Genomic DNA, 20909 nt, shown 5'->3' on the forward strand with positions numbered 1-20909 from the left:
TTGTATGTGTTTTTTCCAAAGATCGTGGTACATGGTGTTCTTCCGTTAGTTTTCCTTGCCACGTCAGTACTTTCCCATATCGTTGATCGTGTGTGCACGTGCACGCGCATTCTGTATTTCCACTGTGATACTATAAAGAGTGTCTGCCTGCATTCGTTAAATTGCTTGTCTAACAAATTTGCTTGGGGGAAAAAAACAGTAACTGATGATTCAGGAAGAAATACTGAATGGTAATTGAAAAATGTAAATATGTTTAAACTCAACATGACAAATGTAGGGTTTTATTCTGAAGGATTCCAGTATGTAGATTTGTGATGTAGGACACCAAGATTAACCATACACTAAAGTTTTAGAATTCGAACAGTCTGCTGTAAATTTGTGTGTATAGAAGGTGATTGTGCATGGCAATGTAGTCCTGTGTAGCTAACTCTGAAGTATTTGCTTCCTGGCTTTATTAAATTGAAAAGGAAATTGTTTTCCTGCAGAGCTTAAAGAAGCCCAGAAGAGAAAGAAACAACTGGAGGAACGCTGTAAGCTGGAGGACAGCATAGGCAATGCTGTTTTAACTTGGAACAATGAAATCTTGCCCAACTGGGAAACTATGTAAGACAGTATGTTATACTGAGTTTTAATTAAAGCTGTCAAGTCTGTGTCCTGAAAAGAAGTGACAGAGTTAACAAGTGTAATTTTAAATAGAGTGGAAGCTTTTCTTTGAAAGTCACCTTTGGACAGCTACAAAGAAAATGAGCAACGTGAGCTTCCTTATTTTGATAAGGTGGCTAAAAGCGATGCAGTTCTAATTGCCATTACTCGTCTTTAATGGAGGTTGAGAGTATTCAGAAACTGACACACTGAGAAGTGGTCTGTGGTAGAATGTGTAAGAACAGAAAGTGTAATGCTTGAACACCATGCGTTTATCAGAAACGAGCTTTCCTTGACTACTTGAGCTTGATGTTTCAGTATCAGATGTGGATTGAAGTATGTGTACGGTATTATTAAGCCTCTAATTAGTGGCATACCTACAGAGATAATCAAGTGATGGAAAAGAAGAGTAGGGAAAAAGTTATTAAAAAAACTTAATTACTAAAAGATTTTCTACTAAGACACAGCATGTGCAACTGGAGAGCTATCTTCCTTCATTCTCCAGGTTTTTCATGGATTTTGCTATTTTGCTAGTCATCTCAAAAAAAAAAACCACAAAAGCAACAACAACCCCCCCCCATCCCATGTGAGAAAAACCAACCCAACAACTGAAAACTCCACGTCTTTTATAACTGCAGTTTGCTTAATCGTGGGATTCAGTTGTCCTGAGAATGTGTTAAAAGTATTGATGGAATTCGTGGGAAAATTCAGTTGAACTGAAGCAGTAGATTACCTATAAGGAAACTGTAGATTAAATGCCTGTCTGTTTGCTACTTGAAGACGCTTGTTGTTTCTATTGTAAAACTAAGTACACTTTTTCCTGTTGCCAGTTCACAAATCCAGAAGTTACCCAGTGTATTCCATACTTCACATTTAATTCAGAGTCTGCTTTTAGGTAAATGGGTTACTGTGTTCTTTGTCACTCCCAGCAACTTTAATTGGCGCTTCAGTGATACCCTTTTCCTCCTTTGAGCTTCTCAGATCGGAAAATGTCAGCCCTAGCTATGTCAAAGCCTGTGTTCTGTTAAGTGCCTCTCGTGCTCCCTCCTACTGTGGCATCTTGATCTGTTTTGCTGGCAGGTTAGAGCTGCAAAGCAGAGTGGAAAACTGCACGTCTCATTTGCACGAGGGGGTGATGACTGAGGAAAGAGGATAGACCTCTGTAACTTGTTTCTGTATTTACTTTTACATGGAGGATTAAGTCTCTCCAGACTTAAGGGTATGCAGTGGCAGGGGTATGGATCTCTTTTTTGCTCATTTCTGTCCCTTACGATTCTGGCTTGATCGTGTTGGTGGCAGATTGCAGTGACTGTGACTGTAGTGCTCCTGTCAAAATAAGTCATTGACTTCAGAAGGAATGAAGCTTGCCTTTACAGTTCAAAGCAAAATAGTACTAAAGAATCGATATACGAAGACCTTGTTTGACTTTTTGGGCCGTTGATATTCATTTTGGTCTGTATCCCTTCAGCCATGCTAGGAGGAGACATTGATGATTCATCTGACGATGAAATATTTCTTAGAAGAATACATTTTGTTTTAAACAGGTGTTGTTCCCGTAAAGTTCGAGAGTTGTGGTGGCAGGGCATTCCACCGAGCGTGAGAGGCAAAGTCTGGAGCTTGGCAATTGGCAACGAGTTAAACATCACCCATGGTGAGACTGTTGTTTTGTCCACATTGTGCTGTCAAGAGAAGTGATAAGGGGATAGTCTCGTATTTACTATGATGTATCAGAATGTGATTTCTGAGTATGAGGTATTATTTAATTAGGTTTTATTGGTGGTGCTTTTACATGGTTTGTTCAAAAATACCGTATCTTTTAATCTTGTAGCTGTCGTAGGACTGCTGCTGTGAATTGCTTATGATTATTACCATCTCTGTATCTTGCTTTGATGTTAGGTGGAGATGGTTGGAATTAATGACTCAAGATATTTTTTTCCTAATTTAGAATTGCTGTTCATTTTGTAATGGCTATGACTATGCATTCTCTTGAATTAGATCAAGACATTAGGCTTCTGTTGAGATTAAAAAAACCTCTGGGAAAATTTGTGCTTTTGTTTATGTGTATGTTTGTGAAAACAAATAGTGTGCTGCTTTGGACTACAGAAAAACAGGTCTGAAAGAGCAATTAATTCCATTTGCTTCCAATTAATTATAATATGGAAATGCTGTGGACTGCCTGTACTCTTGCTGTATTGTGCTGCTTTTCTGTGTTTGTTTTAGTTACCGTAGCTTTAGTTCTTGCATTGAATTTGCTAGGCTTATCCTAGTTATCCATTCCGACTGTATCTTTGAATGTCAGAGCTTTGTCAGTGCTTGAACGCAGAACGTAATTTGTGCCTAGATTGCCTTTACTTTTCTCTGGAACTTAAATTATAGGTCAGTAGAACAAGTCTTTCAGAACCATAATCTACTTAAAAATTCAATTAGTATGTTAGAGGTACTGCTGGCTGTAATGACTGGAGCAACATTGCTCATATGGTACGTGGTTAGAACCTGACAGTGGGCATGCATGTATGCAAATAGTAGCTTTGGTTTTCTGTTTTTCTTTTTCCAGAACTGTATGATATTTGCCTGGCTCGTGCCAAAGAGAAATGGCGATCACTTAGCACAGGAGGGGCTGAAGTAGAATGTGAAGGTATGTTTTTCGTGAATAATTTATGCTGTGTTACAAAATACAAGATTTGGTAAAATTGTTCCTTAAATAACAGATTTTAAACAAACAAAAAAAATAATCTATAAAGATGAGTCTGGTAAAAAAAAGAAAGCTTTCTGTGGAAGCAAAAAATAGCTGTATTCTTCTTAGTACACCACACTTGTTCATTTTTCTTTAAAAACTATCTCTAGGTACAGTTCTGGTATTACTGATACTAATTTGTAGGAAAACTAGGAAGGTTTGGGGGCTTATAAATTGTATTGCAACACTAAAATATTCTGCTGCATCTGCAGTTTTGGAATTGAAACTCAAATTGCAGTGGAAAGTTACAGTTTGGTCCCTTAGTGCAGCTTGGAGTCTGTCTCTTGGGCATGTTTCAGAGAGCAGCAATTTATTTTTGCACATGAAGTGGTTTGAGATTTACTAATTGATTAAAAGAGTTGTATTTTTGAGTGAGTGTTAAACTGTGTATGTAGATGCTTGAAATTTGCCTTTGGTGAGTAATTACGCTCTGAGCAGAAAAAGGAGAACTGGTATTTATCAACAGAAAAAAATGTTTTTAATTGGAACCCCCCTGCTTTGTTCTCTTGAGATTTGGTTTCCTGCATCTTAAGTACAACAACATCTAGTACATTTCCAGCTTTATCTTGCACTTTATTTTCTGGGATGTATATCCTTGTGTGATCGTTATATGCTAATACTATTTGCAAGTAACAACTCTTGGTTTTTTTGATTCCTCATTGTGTAGCAGTAGGTGGGTCCTTAACATATTAAACCAGAACAGACAAAGTAGAAATGAAACTTTTGGATCTCTAATGCTTTAGAAATTTACTTTGTGTGAGATCCATTTCAGTTACGGAGTGTATTGTGATGACCGTGATCTTTAACAACACATACAAAGAGTAAATCAACATGATTTTGGAAAGAGAGCTGATAGTAATAAAGATAGGTGACATCCATCCTATACTTCGGTAGATCTTGTCCCTCCCACCAGGACCTATCCACAGAGGCGGCTACTTCAGAAACCATTGGGAAGCCTTGTTGAAGGCTAAGGGTCACAGGTCAACAGGCTTTTGATATGTCAAAGGATACGAGTGACATCCCTGGCATGCCTTGCCTTCTCTCTCTCGCTTTCTCTTTTCCCTCATTGCTTTATAACATGGTGTGTGGGGAGAATAACGTGCAGTGACCCATGTAATAAATGCAGTAATTTTGGCTTTTGTAGATGCTGGATTTTCTGCAGCTGACAGAGAAGCAAGTTTGGAGTTAATAAAACTGGATATCTCAAGAACGTTTCCTAATCTCTGTATATTCCAGCAGGTAAGTAATGTTAACTTTTACTATGAATACTCAGATAAAGTAAGTTTACAAAATCTTGTTCATCCCTGGGTTGAAACAGCCCACGATGATCAAATCTGAAGGAGCAGACATCTTGAGAGAACAAGTTCGTAGAGCTTTTGGAAGTTTAGAAGAGACTAACTCTAAGGTACTCATTGGGAGGAAGGAAAGAAAACGATCTGCTGCCTTATCATCATGTCTTGATTCATCTAATCCAGTTCACGCTGGGTTCTGTCTAGGTGGTACAGGTTAGTGTTTCCAAGTCAGTGAACCAACACTGTTGGGTTGCAAATAAATGCTAAGTGAGAGAGAGCACAGCTCAAGCGAGCAAAATTTGGACATCTTTTTTTGTTGTTGTTCCATTAAAGGCCGATGTAACTTGTGTGTTTTTGGTGTGCTTTAATAACTCATTTTAAGCAAATATTTTGTCTTTCTATACACAAATTTCAGCATGCCTATTAAAAAATGGAGGTTTTGATGAATCAGCATTCTTGGGTTGAAAACTTCTCCCTTTGGAAATTCTCAGCCAGTTATAATACTTGGTGCTTGACATGGCAGCTGTTTATAGTCTACGACATAAAATTGTTTTTGTCCATAGATGTCACGCTTGATACGATCTGTGGGTGTGTTACAGCATATTGTTGTTCTAACTGTTCTCTTCATGATTGCGTTCTGCCTCTAGTCTAATAGACAATTAAGTAGTTCTCATTAGTGTTCTGCTTTCTTGGCACAATTGTCAAAATGCTCCTAAGCTATACTGAATCTCTTAGGCTTACATTCCTCTTGTACGAGAATACAATGCGTAACTGATGTATTGAATGAACTGTGTGCATCTGTAACGTGATACAGACAGCTCTTTCCTGCTTGTAAAGCTAAAGATTTTTTTGAAGGAGTTGGGGGTGTTCAGAGCTGTAGAGGGAAACAACACGCCTTTAATCAAAAGCAATAGATACTGTCTATAGCATTGAAGGGTTTTGAATGTGCATGTTTACATACTTAGACATATTGTCTTGTTTTTGTTTAATTTTAGGGTGGTCCTTACCATGACACGTTGCACAGTATTTTAGGAGCCTATACTTGTTACAGACCTGATGTAGGCTATGTAAGTGCATCGTTCTTTCATCTGGGGTGGGGAGGGAGAACGAGGAGGAGGGAAGAGTGTGTTAATCAGCCCTTTGTAGACCAGCATTAAATTATTTTGTGAATAATTATGGGGTTTCTGTGTGCTTATATGCCAATACATGCTTGGGAGGTGTGTGTCATATATAATGGTTCTGCTAATAAATTTAAACTTTTTAATAGGTTAAGTCATTGGAAAACTCAAAAGTACATATCTTTAGTGCTTGAAAATTGGTTTTGAAAGAGAAGATGTAGTTAAATTGGTCCTTTGAAGTACATACTGTTCTTAATGGCAGTGTTACTGAGGCTGTTCCATTGAATTGTGTTTCTTACTCCTCTTGATACGTGTTTCTGTGCCTTAGTGTTGTGAGCTTCTGGAGCTGTCTGTAAAGCAGCATCCATCACGGCCACGTGAGCTTCCTCAAAGTATTCAAAGTAGTGATCATGAAAGGACCGAGTGGATTTCAGATACTTTATTTAGTCTGGGGGAGAAAAAAGCAAAACAAAACAACAACAGAAAAATACAGAGCAGGGATGTGTATAAGAGCTTGTTTATTTGGGAGCTATTGTTTTATAGAAGGCGAATGTAGAAAAATACCATTTCTCTTCTGTGAGTAGCACTGGCTACTTGGCAAAATCTGAACGTGACTGCCTGGAAACTGGAAAAAAAGCAGATGAGGTGGTGTGCTTCATTTGGCATGGAACCTGTTGTTGTGTTAGGAAGGAGCTCGTTCCTCAGGTTTGCAGGAAGGACTGTCACACCTTGGTCCATGTGACCTGGTGATGGCAGCACTACGCCCTTTGGGTGGGTGAGTTTTGCCTAGATTCTGTGCCAATTCCATAATAAGCTTGTGGAAAAATGTAACAATATCATGAGTTTATGGTAAATGAAACATGCGCTTAACTTAAAATGCTGCTGGTTGTCAAATGAACCATTGCAGCTCTCCATAGCTGCCAGGCTGCTGATTGAAAAAGAAACATGGTTAGTCTCTAGTGTCCTAGTACAGCTTTTCACAGATCAAGGTGGATATGCCTCATTCCTATGAGAAGAGGGACCAGAAAAAAATCTTCATTCTGCTCTTCAGAAAGAGCTTTATTCTGCATAGTTGAGAGTGATGTCATCCTGGCCTTTTTTAGGAATTTTACTTGGAGTCTCTGAAAGGAGGCGAGATGGGGATCATTAGCTTCCGTGCTCTCAGCATTCAATACCAAGTGGTTATGCAGGTTAAAAAACCCTCCCTTTCTGAAAGTTTTGCAAAATTAAATAGCTCAGTGAATGTGTTAAACAGTAGTGATTGCAACGACAAAATGGGGCAGTGTTCTTGAAAGAATACAGTTCTTGTTGAACGGTGATGCTTTTTCTTTTTTCAGGTACAGGGCATGTCATTCATAGCAGCAGTATTAATCTTGAACTTGGATACTGCAGATGCCTTCATTGCTTTTTCTAACCTTTTAAATAAACCCTGTCAGATGGCGTTTTTCCGTGTGGACCATGGCCTTGTAAGTATGCAATAAAATGGTACTCTACGTATTGTGGATATGCTTAAGTACAGTTTTAAAAAAAACATGACATCAGTAACCTGGAAAATAAGTCTGAATTTATTTTAAGGCAACATGCTTGATAAAAATTTTTAAAAAATAGCAGAGGCACACATGTGCACCCCCTCAAAACAAACAAACAAACCAAACTGGAACTAAAAACACCCCGCCAAGCTTTTGAAGAGGCAGGTGAATGAAGTTGTTCAGCTGCTGAGTATTTTATGATGCTCAGAGAATAGTTATGAGAATATTGTTGTACATGTTCTTAAATTTGAGCACTGTAGTTGAAAGCTGAAAACAGCTTAATAGTTTTAGAAGTGGTTTGAAGGTGCTTTTTATACCAAACTAACACATTGCTTAAATAGGCTCCCGAAAGAGCTGGATTTCCCATCTCTTTACTCTGTAGCAGTTATGTTTTCAAGATGGCGTGGGGGAAATCAGATGAGCAGACAACCCTCTCCTTCCCAATTTTCAATGAAAGTTGGGTGCCTTATTCACACTCTGTTGTCTGAAATTCTTTGTTAGCATGTATACTGGGCTGCTTGTGTACCACAGCAAAGTAAGACTCATCTCCTGAAATACATTTTTATTTTTAAAGTATTTTTCAAAAAAAATATGGCACTCTGTATTTCCTTTTCACTTATTTACCCATTAATGCTATAAAAATAGGATCGGCTTTCTCAAGGGTTTAAATGGGAGAAATAAAGCAGGGGAATGGATGACATCAACAGTGATCACCTGCATTGGTTAAACGGTGGGACACTAGGGATCCTATTGGAATTTTCTGCTGGAAAAACATGTGTAATTCCTTGTTACAGCTTCTGAGTCTCATCAGTTGTAAATGCCTGTGGGAGATGTACGACAGCTCAGACAGCATTGCTACAAGCAGTATCAGTCATCTCCATTACTAGTTTGAAAAGGGAGGATGTGCTCATGCATGCAGTGTGTAAATATAGATCTTTTGAAGATGGTTTCAGAATTAAATTTGCTAAAATAAGATGTTTGTTAGCTGAAATGGTGTTTCTAGTTTCCCCTTGGATAGTGCCCTTTAGTTTTGTTAGCTTAGACAAGTAGAGGCTACGTGATAGAGGAATGCTTACAGAACAGGAGAGGTGGTGCTACGTGAAGGAGTATTAACATACTGTGAAATTGCAAAGCCATGATTCACACCACAAGGAAAACTGTGTACCTAGTGGTGAGACAAAGTGAGATGTTTTTGTCTTCCTGTGGTTAATACTCTGATCTGTTGTGTATCCTGAACTTTTTTTGGTCAGTTTTATAGCTTAATACTCAAATGCTAATTTGTCTTATATTGGTTTTACTTTTTCTAATTTATTTAAGAGGTACTTCTGGAAATCATAGTAATTTATTCTGAATTCACTTCATTTATTTTCTTCGTTAAATTTTTATTAAACAGGATTTTTTTAATTACTACTAAGTAAATGTCTTACTGTATGTTGATTCGATCAAGATAAATACCTGAACTGCTACTGCATTTCTAATTGAGCTGCCTTCATTTCTATCAACAGATGTGATTTGTGGCAGTTATGTGTAAAAATCCCTGCTTTAAAGTACTTCTGAAATGCTTTAGTAGGACTTTTTTTCATTGTGGTGTTGGCTCGTAAACAGAACATTTTGGAAGTAGGACTGTTTTACATTACCTGCTTCCTTCTTTATGCTTATGAATCTCACACGATGCTTGGACTTTGTGTATTTAAAAATACATATTGGGAAGTTCTCAGTTGTAGAGTTCTCTAAAGTGGGTTTCTAGGTTTCTATTTTCCTGTTTACCGTGAAGCTTTTTCTGACTAACGGGTGGTTTAGAGATTTTACCTAACTTTGTACCTAATTTCTGTAGCATTCCCATCTCAGATTGGCTTGAAAGTCAATTTTTTATGTGCTGCTATTAACGAAGGTAGTCTAGAATTTGTCACTACGTTCAGATGAAACAGGAAAACATTTCTATAAGGTTATCGAAAAACAGGTAAGCATCTGTCATCCTTTTAAAGGATTTCACACAAAAGGCTTCTCTTTTACTGTCATGGTGTATTGGGGAAAAGCATGCTGGTACAACTTGTACTTCAGAGATACCACAACCATTCTTTATTGCATTCTTTATTTACAAGAGATTGTAATTAAAAATACTGAGTCATTCAAGAACTTTGTTAAACTTTTCTTCCTGCAGGAGTAAGAGGATTAGGGTGGAAAAGTTAAAAAAGACTTTTGTTTTTAACTCTTAGTTGGATAGGAATATTTTCTTTTTGCATGCCCTCTGTTTCTATTTTGTCCTAAATATTCAAATTTTTAAAATAACATTCAAGTTTTCATGTTAAAAGCAATACAGTTAAGGGGATAAGGTATCAGATGGGGGTTGGAATCTGTTTCTCTTGCGTAAGTGTTTTGTCCTGATCTTCAGCTTTTCTGTTCTATTTACGATAAAAATAATTATCTCATTTTTAAAATGTGTTGTACAATAGAAGCTTTGGTATTAGAATATGATTTCTGATTGGAGCCAAATGGACTCATCACTCTTGCTATGGACTATTAAATTATTTTAGTTTTGTATTTCATTTTGTAATCCATTGGGTCTTGGATGTTGTTCAGTGTAACATTAGGTTACTGCCACAAACATAAAGCACCATTCTGTTATCATAATTATTTTGAGTAATCAGCAAACAACTTCTTTCCTGATGATGTTTTTCTTTCCAAAGGAAGCTGGCCAAGACTCACAACAATAATGATATTGTTTAATGTGAGAACAAAATATAGGATGGATCTTAAACTGTGTGTTTGCAGATGCTGTCTGTTACGCAAATGTTTAGCTCTGTATTGCATCATGTAATTCATATGATTGTATTTTTGAAGAACATGAATCCAACAACAGACAATATATTGAAGTCTATTGATAATAGAGCTAACTGTTTTTTCTCCCTATTGTTTTCACAGATGTTGACTTACTTTGCTGCATTTGAGGTATTCTTTGAAGAAAATCTGCCAAAGCTATTTGCTCACTTCAAAAAAAATAACTTAACTCCAGATATTTACCTTATTGACTGGTAAGACATTGACAGTATAATTACTAATATGCATACTAGTTTATAGCTCCGTGTCTGTATTCTTGACATAAGCTGGAGTGGTTTTGGGCTGTTTTAGTATTCTTTTGTTAAGATAAAAGCTTTATCTTGTGTTCAGTAATTGAATTTGTCAATCCAAATCGTTCCCACAGACTTACAGAATCATAGAATCACAGGATGGTTTGGGTTGGAAGGGACCTTAAAGCCCACCCAATTTCATTCCCCTGCCATGGGCAGGGACACCTCCCAAAGCTGTAAGTTGCAAAGAAAACAAGCGCTTAGGCTTTTGGAAGGATGAACTATGACTCTTGGGCAGCATTCTACTCGTATGTTCAGTGGCCTCAGATCCTATTTAGAGGCTCCCCAGCACAGATTGGTTTTAATTACTACGGCTATTTCACTTAGTAGACAAGGAGTTACAATCTTTTTATCTGGTGAAATTCCCCTTCTTTTTAGCTCTATTGCGATTACAGCCTTAGAGATGAAAAAGACACAGGTCTTATTTGCAGACCTGTCAAATTTTATCATATTAGGTACTCCAAATTGAGTATTTGCATTTGTGCCTATCAGGCTTGGGTTTGGAGGCAGCTAAAATGTCTTCTCAGCAACCAATACTTTATTGTCAATTTCAGGAAGATATGAAATTTTTTTTGTGCAAACTGGTTTGCCTTTAAATTGTTGACAGCTTCTTCTGTTGTCAAGTGTTTGACTAAATACTTTCAGTAAAAGACAAAATTCCCAGTAGCAGCAATTTTTTCTGAGATTGATAAGTTGTTATTTCAGAAAACATTTTTGACTGTTAATCTATCTGAACCAAGCTCTCAATGTCCTTGTGATCTTTCAGAGCTTGTTGTTAGCACTGAACACGTTGCTGATCCATTGAACAGAAATCCCTTTGGAGTTGTTCTGTCCAGTCTCACAGCTAGAAGTTTCACTAGGTGAGCTTTCTCAGTATCATGGAGTGCCTGAGATCGCCTGGTCCAAACTTTAAGTGGGGTCAGCTATGGGAGGTTACTGAGGACCTTAGCTAGTAGGGTTTTGAATATATTCAAGGATGGAGACTCCACAACCTTTCTAGGCCATCCGCAACCTTTCCAGGCAACCTGTTCCAGTGTTAACCACTGTCACAGAGAAGTTTTTATTTTCTCATGTTTAAATAGAGTTTCCTGTGTTTCAATTTGTGCCTATTGGCTCTTGTCCTTTAACAGGATATGCCTGTGAAGAGCCTGTCTCAATCTTCTTTACTCCCTCTTGTTTTGTATTTTCACACCTTGCAAGCCATCTCCCTTCATGGCTCAACAGACCCAGCTCTCTCAGCCTCTCCCTGTGTATCAGATGCTCCAAGCCTTTAATGACATTTGTGGCAAGCTGGACTTGTGCCAGTGTGTCTGTGTGTCTTGTGCTGGGAGGCCCCGAGCTGACCTCACCGGTGCTGAGAAGAAAGGAGAGGTCACCTGCCTTGGCCTCCTGGCAGTGCTGTTCCTGCTGCAGCCCAGGAGGTTGGCGTTCTGTGTTCCCAAGGCTTGTGCTTAACCTCTTGTCCACCAGGACCTCCAGGTCCTTTGCTGCAAAGCTTCTTTGCAGCCTGTTGGTTTCACATGCGTACCGGTGCTTCTTTTTTTTTTTTTTTTCTTTTTTCCTGCCCAGCTGCAGGATTTGGCATTACCCTTTGTTGAACTTCACGAGACTCATGTCAGCTCATTTCTCCAGTGTATTCCTCTAGAGCGGTGGATTAACCACTATTCCCAGTTTTGTACCACCTGCAAACTTGCTGAGGGTAGAGTCTGATCCATCATCTATGTCTGTAATTAAATTACTTAAAAGTATTGGCTGAGTATCAAACCCTGGAGTATTCTAGCAGTGTGCTGGCTTGAAACTTTACTTGCTGCCACTGATTAATAACTTTCTGAGCTTGGCAGTTCAGCCAATTTTGAGTCCATCTCACTCTTCATTTATCTAGTCCATACTTCATCAGTTCATCAGCGAGGATTTTATGGGAGACTGTGGTGAAAACCTTGCTAAAATCAAGATGGGCAGTATCTACTCCGCATCCACCAAGACACTCATCATAGAAGGCTATCAGGTTTTTCAGGCGTTATTTTGCCTTCAGAAATCCATACTGACTTGTCCCAATAATCTTTTTGTCCTTGTTAAGTTCTTCTAGTCCTCAGGAACCTCTCCAAGTCACCATGATCTTTAAAATACCATTGAGAGCAGCCTCACAATGACACCAGACAGTTTCCTCAGCACTCAGGGGTTTCTCGCCAGGACCCATGCACTTGTATGTGCCCAGTTTGTTTAAATGTTCCTAACCTGATCCCTCTCTGCCCACAGTAGGGTTTCCTTGTCCAGACTTTCCCACTGGTCTGAAGGACCTGGGATTCCTGAAGGCAAGTCGTCTCAGTAGACTGAGGTGAAGAAGGCAGTGAGTAGCACAGCCTTCTGCGTGTACCACTCCACCAGGTTCCCTGTCCCATTCAGCAGCAGGCCTGTGTTTTCCCTGATCTTTTTTCTGCTGATGCACCTGTGCAGAGCCCTTCTAGTTATCCTTAACAGCCATAGCCAGATTTAACTCCAGCTGGCCTTTGGTCTTCCATGTGTGCTCAGACAGTGTCTCTGTATTCCTCCAGGGACATCTTCCCCTCCTTATTCCTTTTGTATACTTTTGTCAGGAGCTTCTTTTTCATCCACACGGGCTTCCTGCTGCCTTTGAGTTCCTTTCATTTGCACATGCCTCTTGCACAGAGAATACTGTTGCATGGGTTTTGTCTGACTGTGCTGCTACACTGGGATTACATTTTAATGCAACGTGAGTAGGGGAATGAGGGGGAGTGTGATGGATAGGTTCATTTCTCCCAACATCTATAAATGCTATCAGAAAGTTTTTTATGACTGAAGGCTGAGAACATAAGCTGAACTGGACTTCTTTACTGCATAGCAGGAAAATGCCAGAAAAATGCTGGAATAGGATAGAAGGAAAGGAAGAGGGCAGGGGCTGGTGTGTCCAATGACAAGAGGAAAGATGTTGAAATGATATTAAACCTCAGGAATGAGGACTACTTACAGTAGTCCTGTCCAATCCTATACTAAACTTCTTCACATTTGTCTCGAGCTAGTCAGCTTGTCCAACCGTGTCTTTGGTTTTGTTAGGCAGTGGGGTTGGTGTTCGACTGTGAGAGATATTGGTGAGATTTTTAAATGTGTCTGCATATGTGCATGTATGTATTTATACATATTTTTGTGTCTGAACATATATATACTTCCTACTTCAAAAATCCTTTGATCCCATAGGAAGCAAATTTAGATCTTTCTAATAGCCACTGGGAATTAATGAGAATTGGAGTTTATATCTGCTGTCCTTCCATTATAATTAGTACGGAACTAGCCAGGAAGTAATACAGGAAAGATGCAAGGGAAAATGGGGTGGGTCAGTGTCCTTGCAAGTGAGTAACTATTAAAGCAGAGGACTTTTTAAAATTTTGTTTCTGATGTTGTCTGTGTCTCCTGAGTGACTGCCAGTTTGACGGGGAATTTGCTGTAATAGGGATACTACTCTGTGAAAAACAAAACCGTTTGTGGAAAGAAAGAAGTTTCAATTACGTTTCGTTCAAGGAAGAATATGGTGAAGTGTTGCTTGTGCAGCTCCACGCCCAGTGAATTCTCTAAGACATACAGACCTCCTGGGTGTGGGTAAAAATCTCAGTGAAACAGCCTTGCTCTGACAACATCACTTTTATTTAAACGCATGTTTGCTCTGAGCTCCAGAGGGACACCTGCTGCTATTCCGGTGGCTGGCATGGTTACTGTGCAGGCATGTCTGCCCGAAATCTCAGCTGGTGCCAGCTCTGGGGGGACTCCAGTAGCCAGTGCCGCGCAGACCAGTTGCTGGGAAACCTCCTGCAATTACAGCGGGATCGACTGGTCTCCTTTGTGCTCCTCCGCGTATCCGGTGCCGCAGGGAACGGCGGTGAAATTGGTATGCCTAAATCATTTGTTGGAGGGACGTGCCAAGGAAAAAGCAGTGCTACGCAAGTGATGTAATGCTGCTTTGGGCATTCTTGGGGCTGGTGGAGGATTTAGGGAGTGCAGCTTCCCTGCCAGTTCACTGCCTTCTATGACAGCAGGACGTCAAGGACTTAAGAATTTAATTAAAAGGTACAGCAGAATGATTATCAGCGGATACCTGTCACAAGTAAGGCATCTCTTTTAAAAAGGACCCACGTGCTTCAGGCTCAAATTCCAACTGCTATTTCTCCTGGTAAAAATTCAAAAGCTAGACATGCTTTTACTTTTTTGTAGAATATAAAGGGAATCGAGTGTGCAAGGGCTGTAAAGAACAATGTGCAGTCAGGTTCACAGAGAACAGAGGAAATAGTGTCTGAATAGGCCAGTTTTGGCCACTCAGCACTGTCAGCTGATAGACCACAGGCTCTTCTGAGCAGAGCAGAATGTGGCTTTACAAAGGACACACGCGGTCTATTTATGGCCTGCTGCTAATATACGAATACCTCTTCACTCCCACTCGGAAAAATGATTTGGGCAATAATTATAGCCCGGAGCTTTGTTTGTACCGATGGCTAAACCAGTGTTCTTTAATATTGCATTGACCGTGATTGTGCTCTGTGAACACGAACTTTCTATTGACACCCTTTACTTGCTATGATAAAGGTCCAAGCCATTTTGTTTGTGTGGATGTTCGTAGTGGGCACTTCCAGTGAAATATTTATGGGCTTGCTGTCTGTCACGACAGGAAAAATGTAATCCGTGTCATGCCAGTAACATCCCACCCCCAAAAAGTGAAGCTCAAGATTATGCTTTAAGTGCGTGCTGCCTTTTCAAAGAAAAAATGGATCAGAAACCTCAAAAATTCTGTCCAGAGGTTTCTCGTGACATCCGAATTTCTTGATTTGGAGTTGTTGTTACAGACTCCAAAAAATCAGTCTTCGGCATAATTTACAGTGTGCTGATCCTCATGTCACTGCAGGTTAGAGTGAAGTCAAGTGAAGCTCTGCATTGCCATGTAGCACACCTAGGCAAGAGAACAGGGCTTTTTGGGTGCTTCTGACTTGATGAAATTGCCCAGAAACTAGCAAGGTATTTGTATTGAGGCATTTTCGAATGCAGTCAAATTTATTAAGATGTTGCTCTGTTGCAGTCAGTACAGCATAGTACGTAATGGTCACCTTTTTCTTACCCCTATAAGGGGCAAAGTAAATGCTTCCGCTTTCTTCAACTTCAATGATTTTAAAATTGTACTAAATACACTTAACAATCGTACTCCAGTAACCCTAAAGGTGCTGATGAGAATGGTTGTCATCATATAATGATAGATGTCTATAATGCCACTATGCAATGAAGTAATGCACAAACTCTTAGAAAGATGCAGTGTCTCAAAGCAGATGTAGATGAAATAGATAAAAATGTAACTAAAAAGTAGTGTACCAGAATAAAGCAGAGAGGATCCGAGAGTAAGATCAAAAGCTGAGTTAATATAGCAGTTTCCACAACTGAACTCAGAAGTTGTAGATTTTTTTTTGTGTGCTGTTAAAAATGGCCACGAGAATGTGCAGTACGAGAATATCTCGGATCTGGTTTGCACTGGCGTTGTTGTGCCTGAGTTGTCGATCCAAAATCTGGCACACCTGCCTTCAGCACTCTTGCTAACAATATCTTACGAAGACTTTTTAATTAAAAAAAAAAAGGGGGGGGGGGAGAGTGATTAAAATAGAGCCTATGATGATCATGGTAACAGTGCTTTCTTGATAAGATGATGGTCATGTGCTTTCCCTGTGAGCAGCAAACTAGCCAGGATTTCATGCGTCTACCTCAAAGTACGCATTCATCGTAAGCAGGGCCGGGAGCTGCAGGAGCATCTATCCGGTACTTATTTTTTTCCTCTTCCAGACAGATAGCAGCCAGAACCCTGCATTTACAGTTCTTTGACACCGGTCATCTCCGTGCTTGTTAGCTGCCTTGTCTGCATCTGGGACTTCAGGGAGCTGAAAGAGAGCAGCAGGCAGAAAATCATCCTGCAGTCCGTGCAGGCAGATCATGTGCAAGCGGTGTGCTAGCACTGCTGCAGCTGCTTTATTGCTGTAATAAATTTCAGCTGGCTTTCAGAGCAGTAGCTCAGATGTCTAATAAAAATGTCTTTCTGGAGGAAATGTTTTAAGGGAGCAAATACTGGATCCATTCTTAGCAGAAACGATTCCTGCTGTTGTGTCATTGCTTATTCTAGGGGGCCCAATCTCCATCCGTAGGGCTTGATGCATTTAATTCCATGATAGTATTAATGAAAGTTAATTGCTTTGTGAATTTCTTGCAAATTGCACTTCCATGCAAATTATGAAGAGATCAGTGTCAAATACCTTATTTGACGTGATAGCTTTTTTATGTGAGTAAATCTTTTCCTACAAAAAGCAGTGTTCTAATAAATAGATGTGACTATTTCTTCTGACAGTTAATTTTCTGCATAGTTGCAGATTTAATACACGTGGGTTATTCAGATTAGGTGTGAATCATGACAGAATAATAGCTTTTGTGAATAAAAACGGAGCAAAAAATAGAGGCATTGTTGCTTATGTTGAGGCAGGGCTAGCTGAGTGCCTGCTGCTCGGTGACCAGGAAAGTGTTCAGCTGAATTGCTTCCTATTGCACTGGTCTTTTTAAATGGAAAACCTATTGCTGTTTCCTGTGCGCCTGTGTGTATAGACAACAAGCTGTAATTCTGCTGTGCAAGTATTCTGCAGTGAGACATTTTTATATGGGATGTGACTGTACAAAGATGCTGAAAGTATAGACAAAGTCTGTAACTCAGCACGTGCTCAGCCAATAACCCAAGGAAGCTGATACCATGCCATTCTTCTACATTCAAATGTGTTTGTATGTATATATATATATATACATGTTCATATATATATATGAACAGTAGGTGGTTTTTTTTTTCAATCCAGCCTCTACCACTTTCTTAATTAAGCTTTTTTGGAGAACAGAATTTTAACGATTTCCACTTGATATAAAAAATATTGCTATAAAATGTGAAAACAGAATGAAATGAAATAGTGCAGGATGCTTAACCTGCAATTTACTTGTCACCTGAATTTGTGCAAATGGCCTAATCTCTTATTGCTGCTTATAAAATACAAAATTTTCCTATTTTCCTGAAGTGTGACGACTCAGAGAAGCGTTATACTTGATGGGTCATCATTCAAATAATCTGACATAGTAAAAAGCAAATATTGCAGAAAACCTTTGATGATTAGAATTTGCTGGGAAAATAAATTGATTTCTATTCTATACCTATATATGTGTGTATGTATTATATCTCCATTCCATTGTATTTTTTTATGTAAACCAGAATTTCTTAAATGAAAAAGGAGAAGGTGTGTGTGTGTGTGCGCGCGTGAAATCCTAAGCACAAGAGAAGTACTGTTAGATTCGGCATACGTGAAAATAAATTTTGTGTTAAAAGATACGGAAAGGTTGTATTTATAGCTGATGTTTTGGTGACCTCTGCTGGAGAAAGAATTATTTGCAGTTTTAGAGAGTGCAGCAAAATGTTCTGCAGTGCATATGTGGAGAAAAATTAGGCCTGGAACCCCAGGTGATGGTGATATGCTGTAACTGTTGTACTAGTGTAGTACAATTTTATATTCTTTCCTGTATTGCTATGCAGCAACTAATAGGAGTACTTCTGACATACAAAGGGGGTATTCATATTTGAGAAGCCTCAAACTTGCTAATGAGCAGTCTGTGTACTTCTGTGAGCATCCAAGACGTTTTTCTTGTCCAGTAACTGTGAAAATTTTACTCTGTTTTTCAGGATATTCACGTTGTACAGCAAATCTTTGCCACTAGACTTGGCTTGTCGTGTCTGGGATGTGTTCTGCCGTGATGGAGAGGAGTTCTTATTTCGTACAGCCCTGGGAATATTAAAACTTTTTGAAGATATTTTGACCAAAATGGACTTCATTCATATAGCTCAGTTTTTAACAAAGCTACCAGAGGACTTACCTTCAGAAGAGTTCTTTACGTCTATTGCTGCCATTCAGATGCAAAGTAGAAACAAAAAGTGGGCTCAGGTAAAGAAGATGCTGATCTTTGATTATCAGATGAATGTACGGTACTCATGGAGAATGTTTTACACCGAGTATTTGATTTTGTGGGTGGGTAGGACTACGTAGCTTGCTGTGTGTTCAGTATGCATTCAGGTGAGTGGGTTGCCTGAGCTTTTTTCTCTGGAAAGGGAGACCTCAGTCGACACTCAGAATGGAAATGTTAGAGTTGATGAAGTAAAGTATCATACGGCTTTTTTAGTTTATTTATTACAAAGACTGCTACCAGCATTACAGCATGATACATAAATGCAGAAGTTCGCTCTTTGGGATAAGATGAGAATCGGTCAGGACAGTATCATTATATGTTAACCCTGAGGAGTTTGCCTAATTTGGGGCTGTACAGAAGTGACCACATCTCTGATTCCTTTAATGACATTTAGCTTCAAAAAATTGCTGTCTCATCACTGCAATTCCCAATTAAATTTCAGTTTACAGAAAAAAGGTGGAAGCATGTCGTCTGAATGTGGAAATGGCTGTGTGCATTCATGCTGGAGAGTTAGGTCAAACGCACTCCATAGCAGTTGGAAGGGAAACTTTTTTTTTTTTTTTTAATTATTTCAAAGCAGTAATGCAGCCTGTTTCATGAGTTCTGCCCAGTCTATACAAATTATTTTTTTTTGGGGGGGAGAACTGAAAGGTGACATTAAACTTGGTGGTTATGGCAATTCAGCCGTGAGTGGGAGCTTATGGCTTTTTCCTGGAGTAATGGTAGATGGGAGGTAGCACCAACGTGCTGTTTGAGATGAGAATTCCTAACCTTTCGTGGCAGGAGCTGGTTGTAGTGTTCTGAGCCTTTCCTTGCAGGTAGGGGGGAGCATGGCCTGTGCTGCCCAGCTGAGAACAGAGCACTGCTAGCATTTCCTCTCTGACACAGGCTTCCTCACAGCTTATCTTGCATTTACCTTCTGGGCTTCATCATAAGTTACTAGTACAGATCCACCTTTGTTTCTGTCCTCAAGAGCATTGTTCAGCCAGCAGTGTCTCTACAAGTAGCCTTCCAGTCTTGTTCCTTGTTCAGACAGTTCACTTTCTTTGAGCATGTCCTGTGTGGGTGACCATCACATACCAAATAAATTCTCAGCCTACTGCTGCTTCAAGTGTTTGCAGAGATGGGGAGATAGGAGTCTTATTCTGCCAAATACCCCCAGGTAACTAGCTTTCAGCTGTTCTCTGCCAGTGCTTTTCAGCCTGTGATAACTGTAAAGGTTTGGTGGTGATACTCGCAACAGGACAATGACTTCAAAAATAATTTAGCCCTAGCAGTCCTCCTCATCAGCTTCATTCTGACTGCGCTGGAATTTACCAGATTGTTCTTGCTTGCTGTGGCAAACTGAAGAAAAAATGCTGCTGAACAGTGGAGCAAATAGATCTCAAGGAGAGCCAGCTCACTGTAGGGTTGGTATTGGCTGACATCTTACCTACCTTGTTGTCTTCTGCACCAGCTGGCTTTCTTCACCGGCTAATTCCGTTACTGAGTAAGCTTCCGTCAGGAAGGCCTCTTCACTCTCTAGCCGTCCTTTTCCAAGCCAGAAGTGAGTAGGAGCTATGAGTTTGCTTGTATCCTATACATACTGGAACTTTGCTGAGGTACCGCTATTGGAACTGGTAGTTCCAGTAGTGATCAGCACCAAGACAACGAGGGTATGGGATTTTTTGCTTTTACAAAGATGCTGACTGAGGTGGCCTTTTACCTTTTTTCAGTCTTTAAAGTTCACCAAGATGAGTTTGGACTCAGAAGCCCGAACTTTGCTTTTCTAGGACAGGCTTTTGGTAGTGTGTGACTTGGCTGCAGAGTGGGAGCAGTAGTAGTTAGCAGTGCTGGGGCCTGTGGCAACACCCACCCACCCACCCAGGCTGTTTGAGAAGTTAGGCTGCAATTGCTGTGCTCCCTGGTTAGATAATTATTTTTGACTGCAAGTATTTTGGTAGAAGTTAGATACTTTGCTGTAGTACCCATTTGTGGTTTCTTTTTTCGTTTGTATGTTTTGTTCTGTAGAGAAATACGTTTTCAAATTAACAAAATGAATGTCGACTGTGATGGATGCTCTGCTTTGGAGTTAAACTTCTGTGTGGACAGGCTGACCAGGGGCACTAGTTTGCAGAGGATGCCAAATGCTCTTGAGCTTAAAAAAGTGGGGTTGTCCCATCTCAGCATCATCTCGTTTGGTTACAGTAATTGTCCTGCATAAGCAAGCAGCATAGTTTGAGCTGCTGCTCCTGTGTTAGGAGTGTATTTGATTTTGTAGAGCTAAGAAGTCAAATTCAGACTCAGGTCTCAGCAGTAGGTATACTTGGTCCTCAGGAAAGCACTGAACCATGCACCTTGCTGTACTCTGGTAATTCTGGTGTTGGTATCCTGTGTGTCACGTTCTGGGATGATGCTGTCTAGAGATTATGTTTGTAGGACCTCATTTAGAATGTTACAGG

General features: G+C 39.7%; 1 protein-coding gene across 2 annotated transcripts in view; it reads left to right on the forward strand.

Annotated features, from left to right (window-relative positions):
- The window catches only part of TBC1D14 (TBC1 domain family member 14), a 66783-nt gene that overhangs the window by 41095 nt on the left and 4779 nt on the right, over positions 1-20909 (forward strand). For both annotated transcript variants that reach the window (XM_040555623.1, XM_040555624.1), the window contains 8 exons: positions 486-603; positions 2187-2293; positions 3197-3277; positions 4521-4615; positions 5664-5735; positions 7124-7252; positions 10238-10347; positions 18188-18446. In XM_040555623.1, coding sequence (XP_040411557.1) covers positions 486-603; positions 2187-2293; positions 3197-3277; positions 4521-4615; positions 5664-5735; positions 7124-7252; positions 10238-10347; positions 18188-18446 — 971 coding nt within the window. The remainder of the gene's footprint in view (positions 1-485; positions 604-2186; positions 2294-3196; positions 3278-4520; positions 4616-5663; positions 5736-7123; positions 7253-10237; positions 10348-18187; positions 18447-20909) is intronic.

Source organism: Cygnus olor, chromosome 4 (genome assembly GCF_009769625.2).
Source record: "Cygnus olor isolate bCygOlo1 chromosome 4, bCygOlo1.pri.v2, whole genome shotgun sequence".
Classification (NCBI taxonomy): Eukaryota; Metazoa; Chordata; class Aves; order Anseriformes; family Anatidae; genus Cygnus; species Cygnus olor.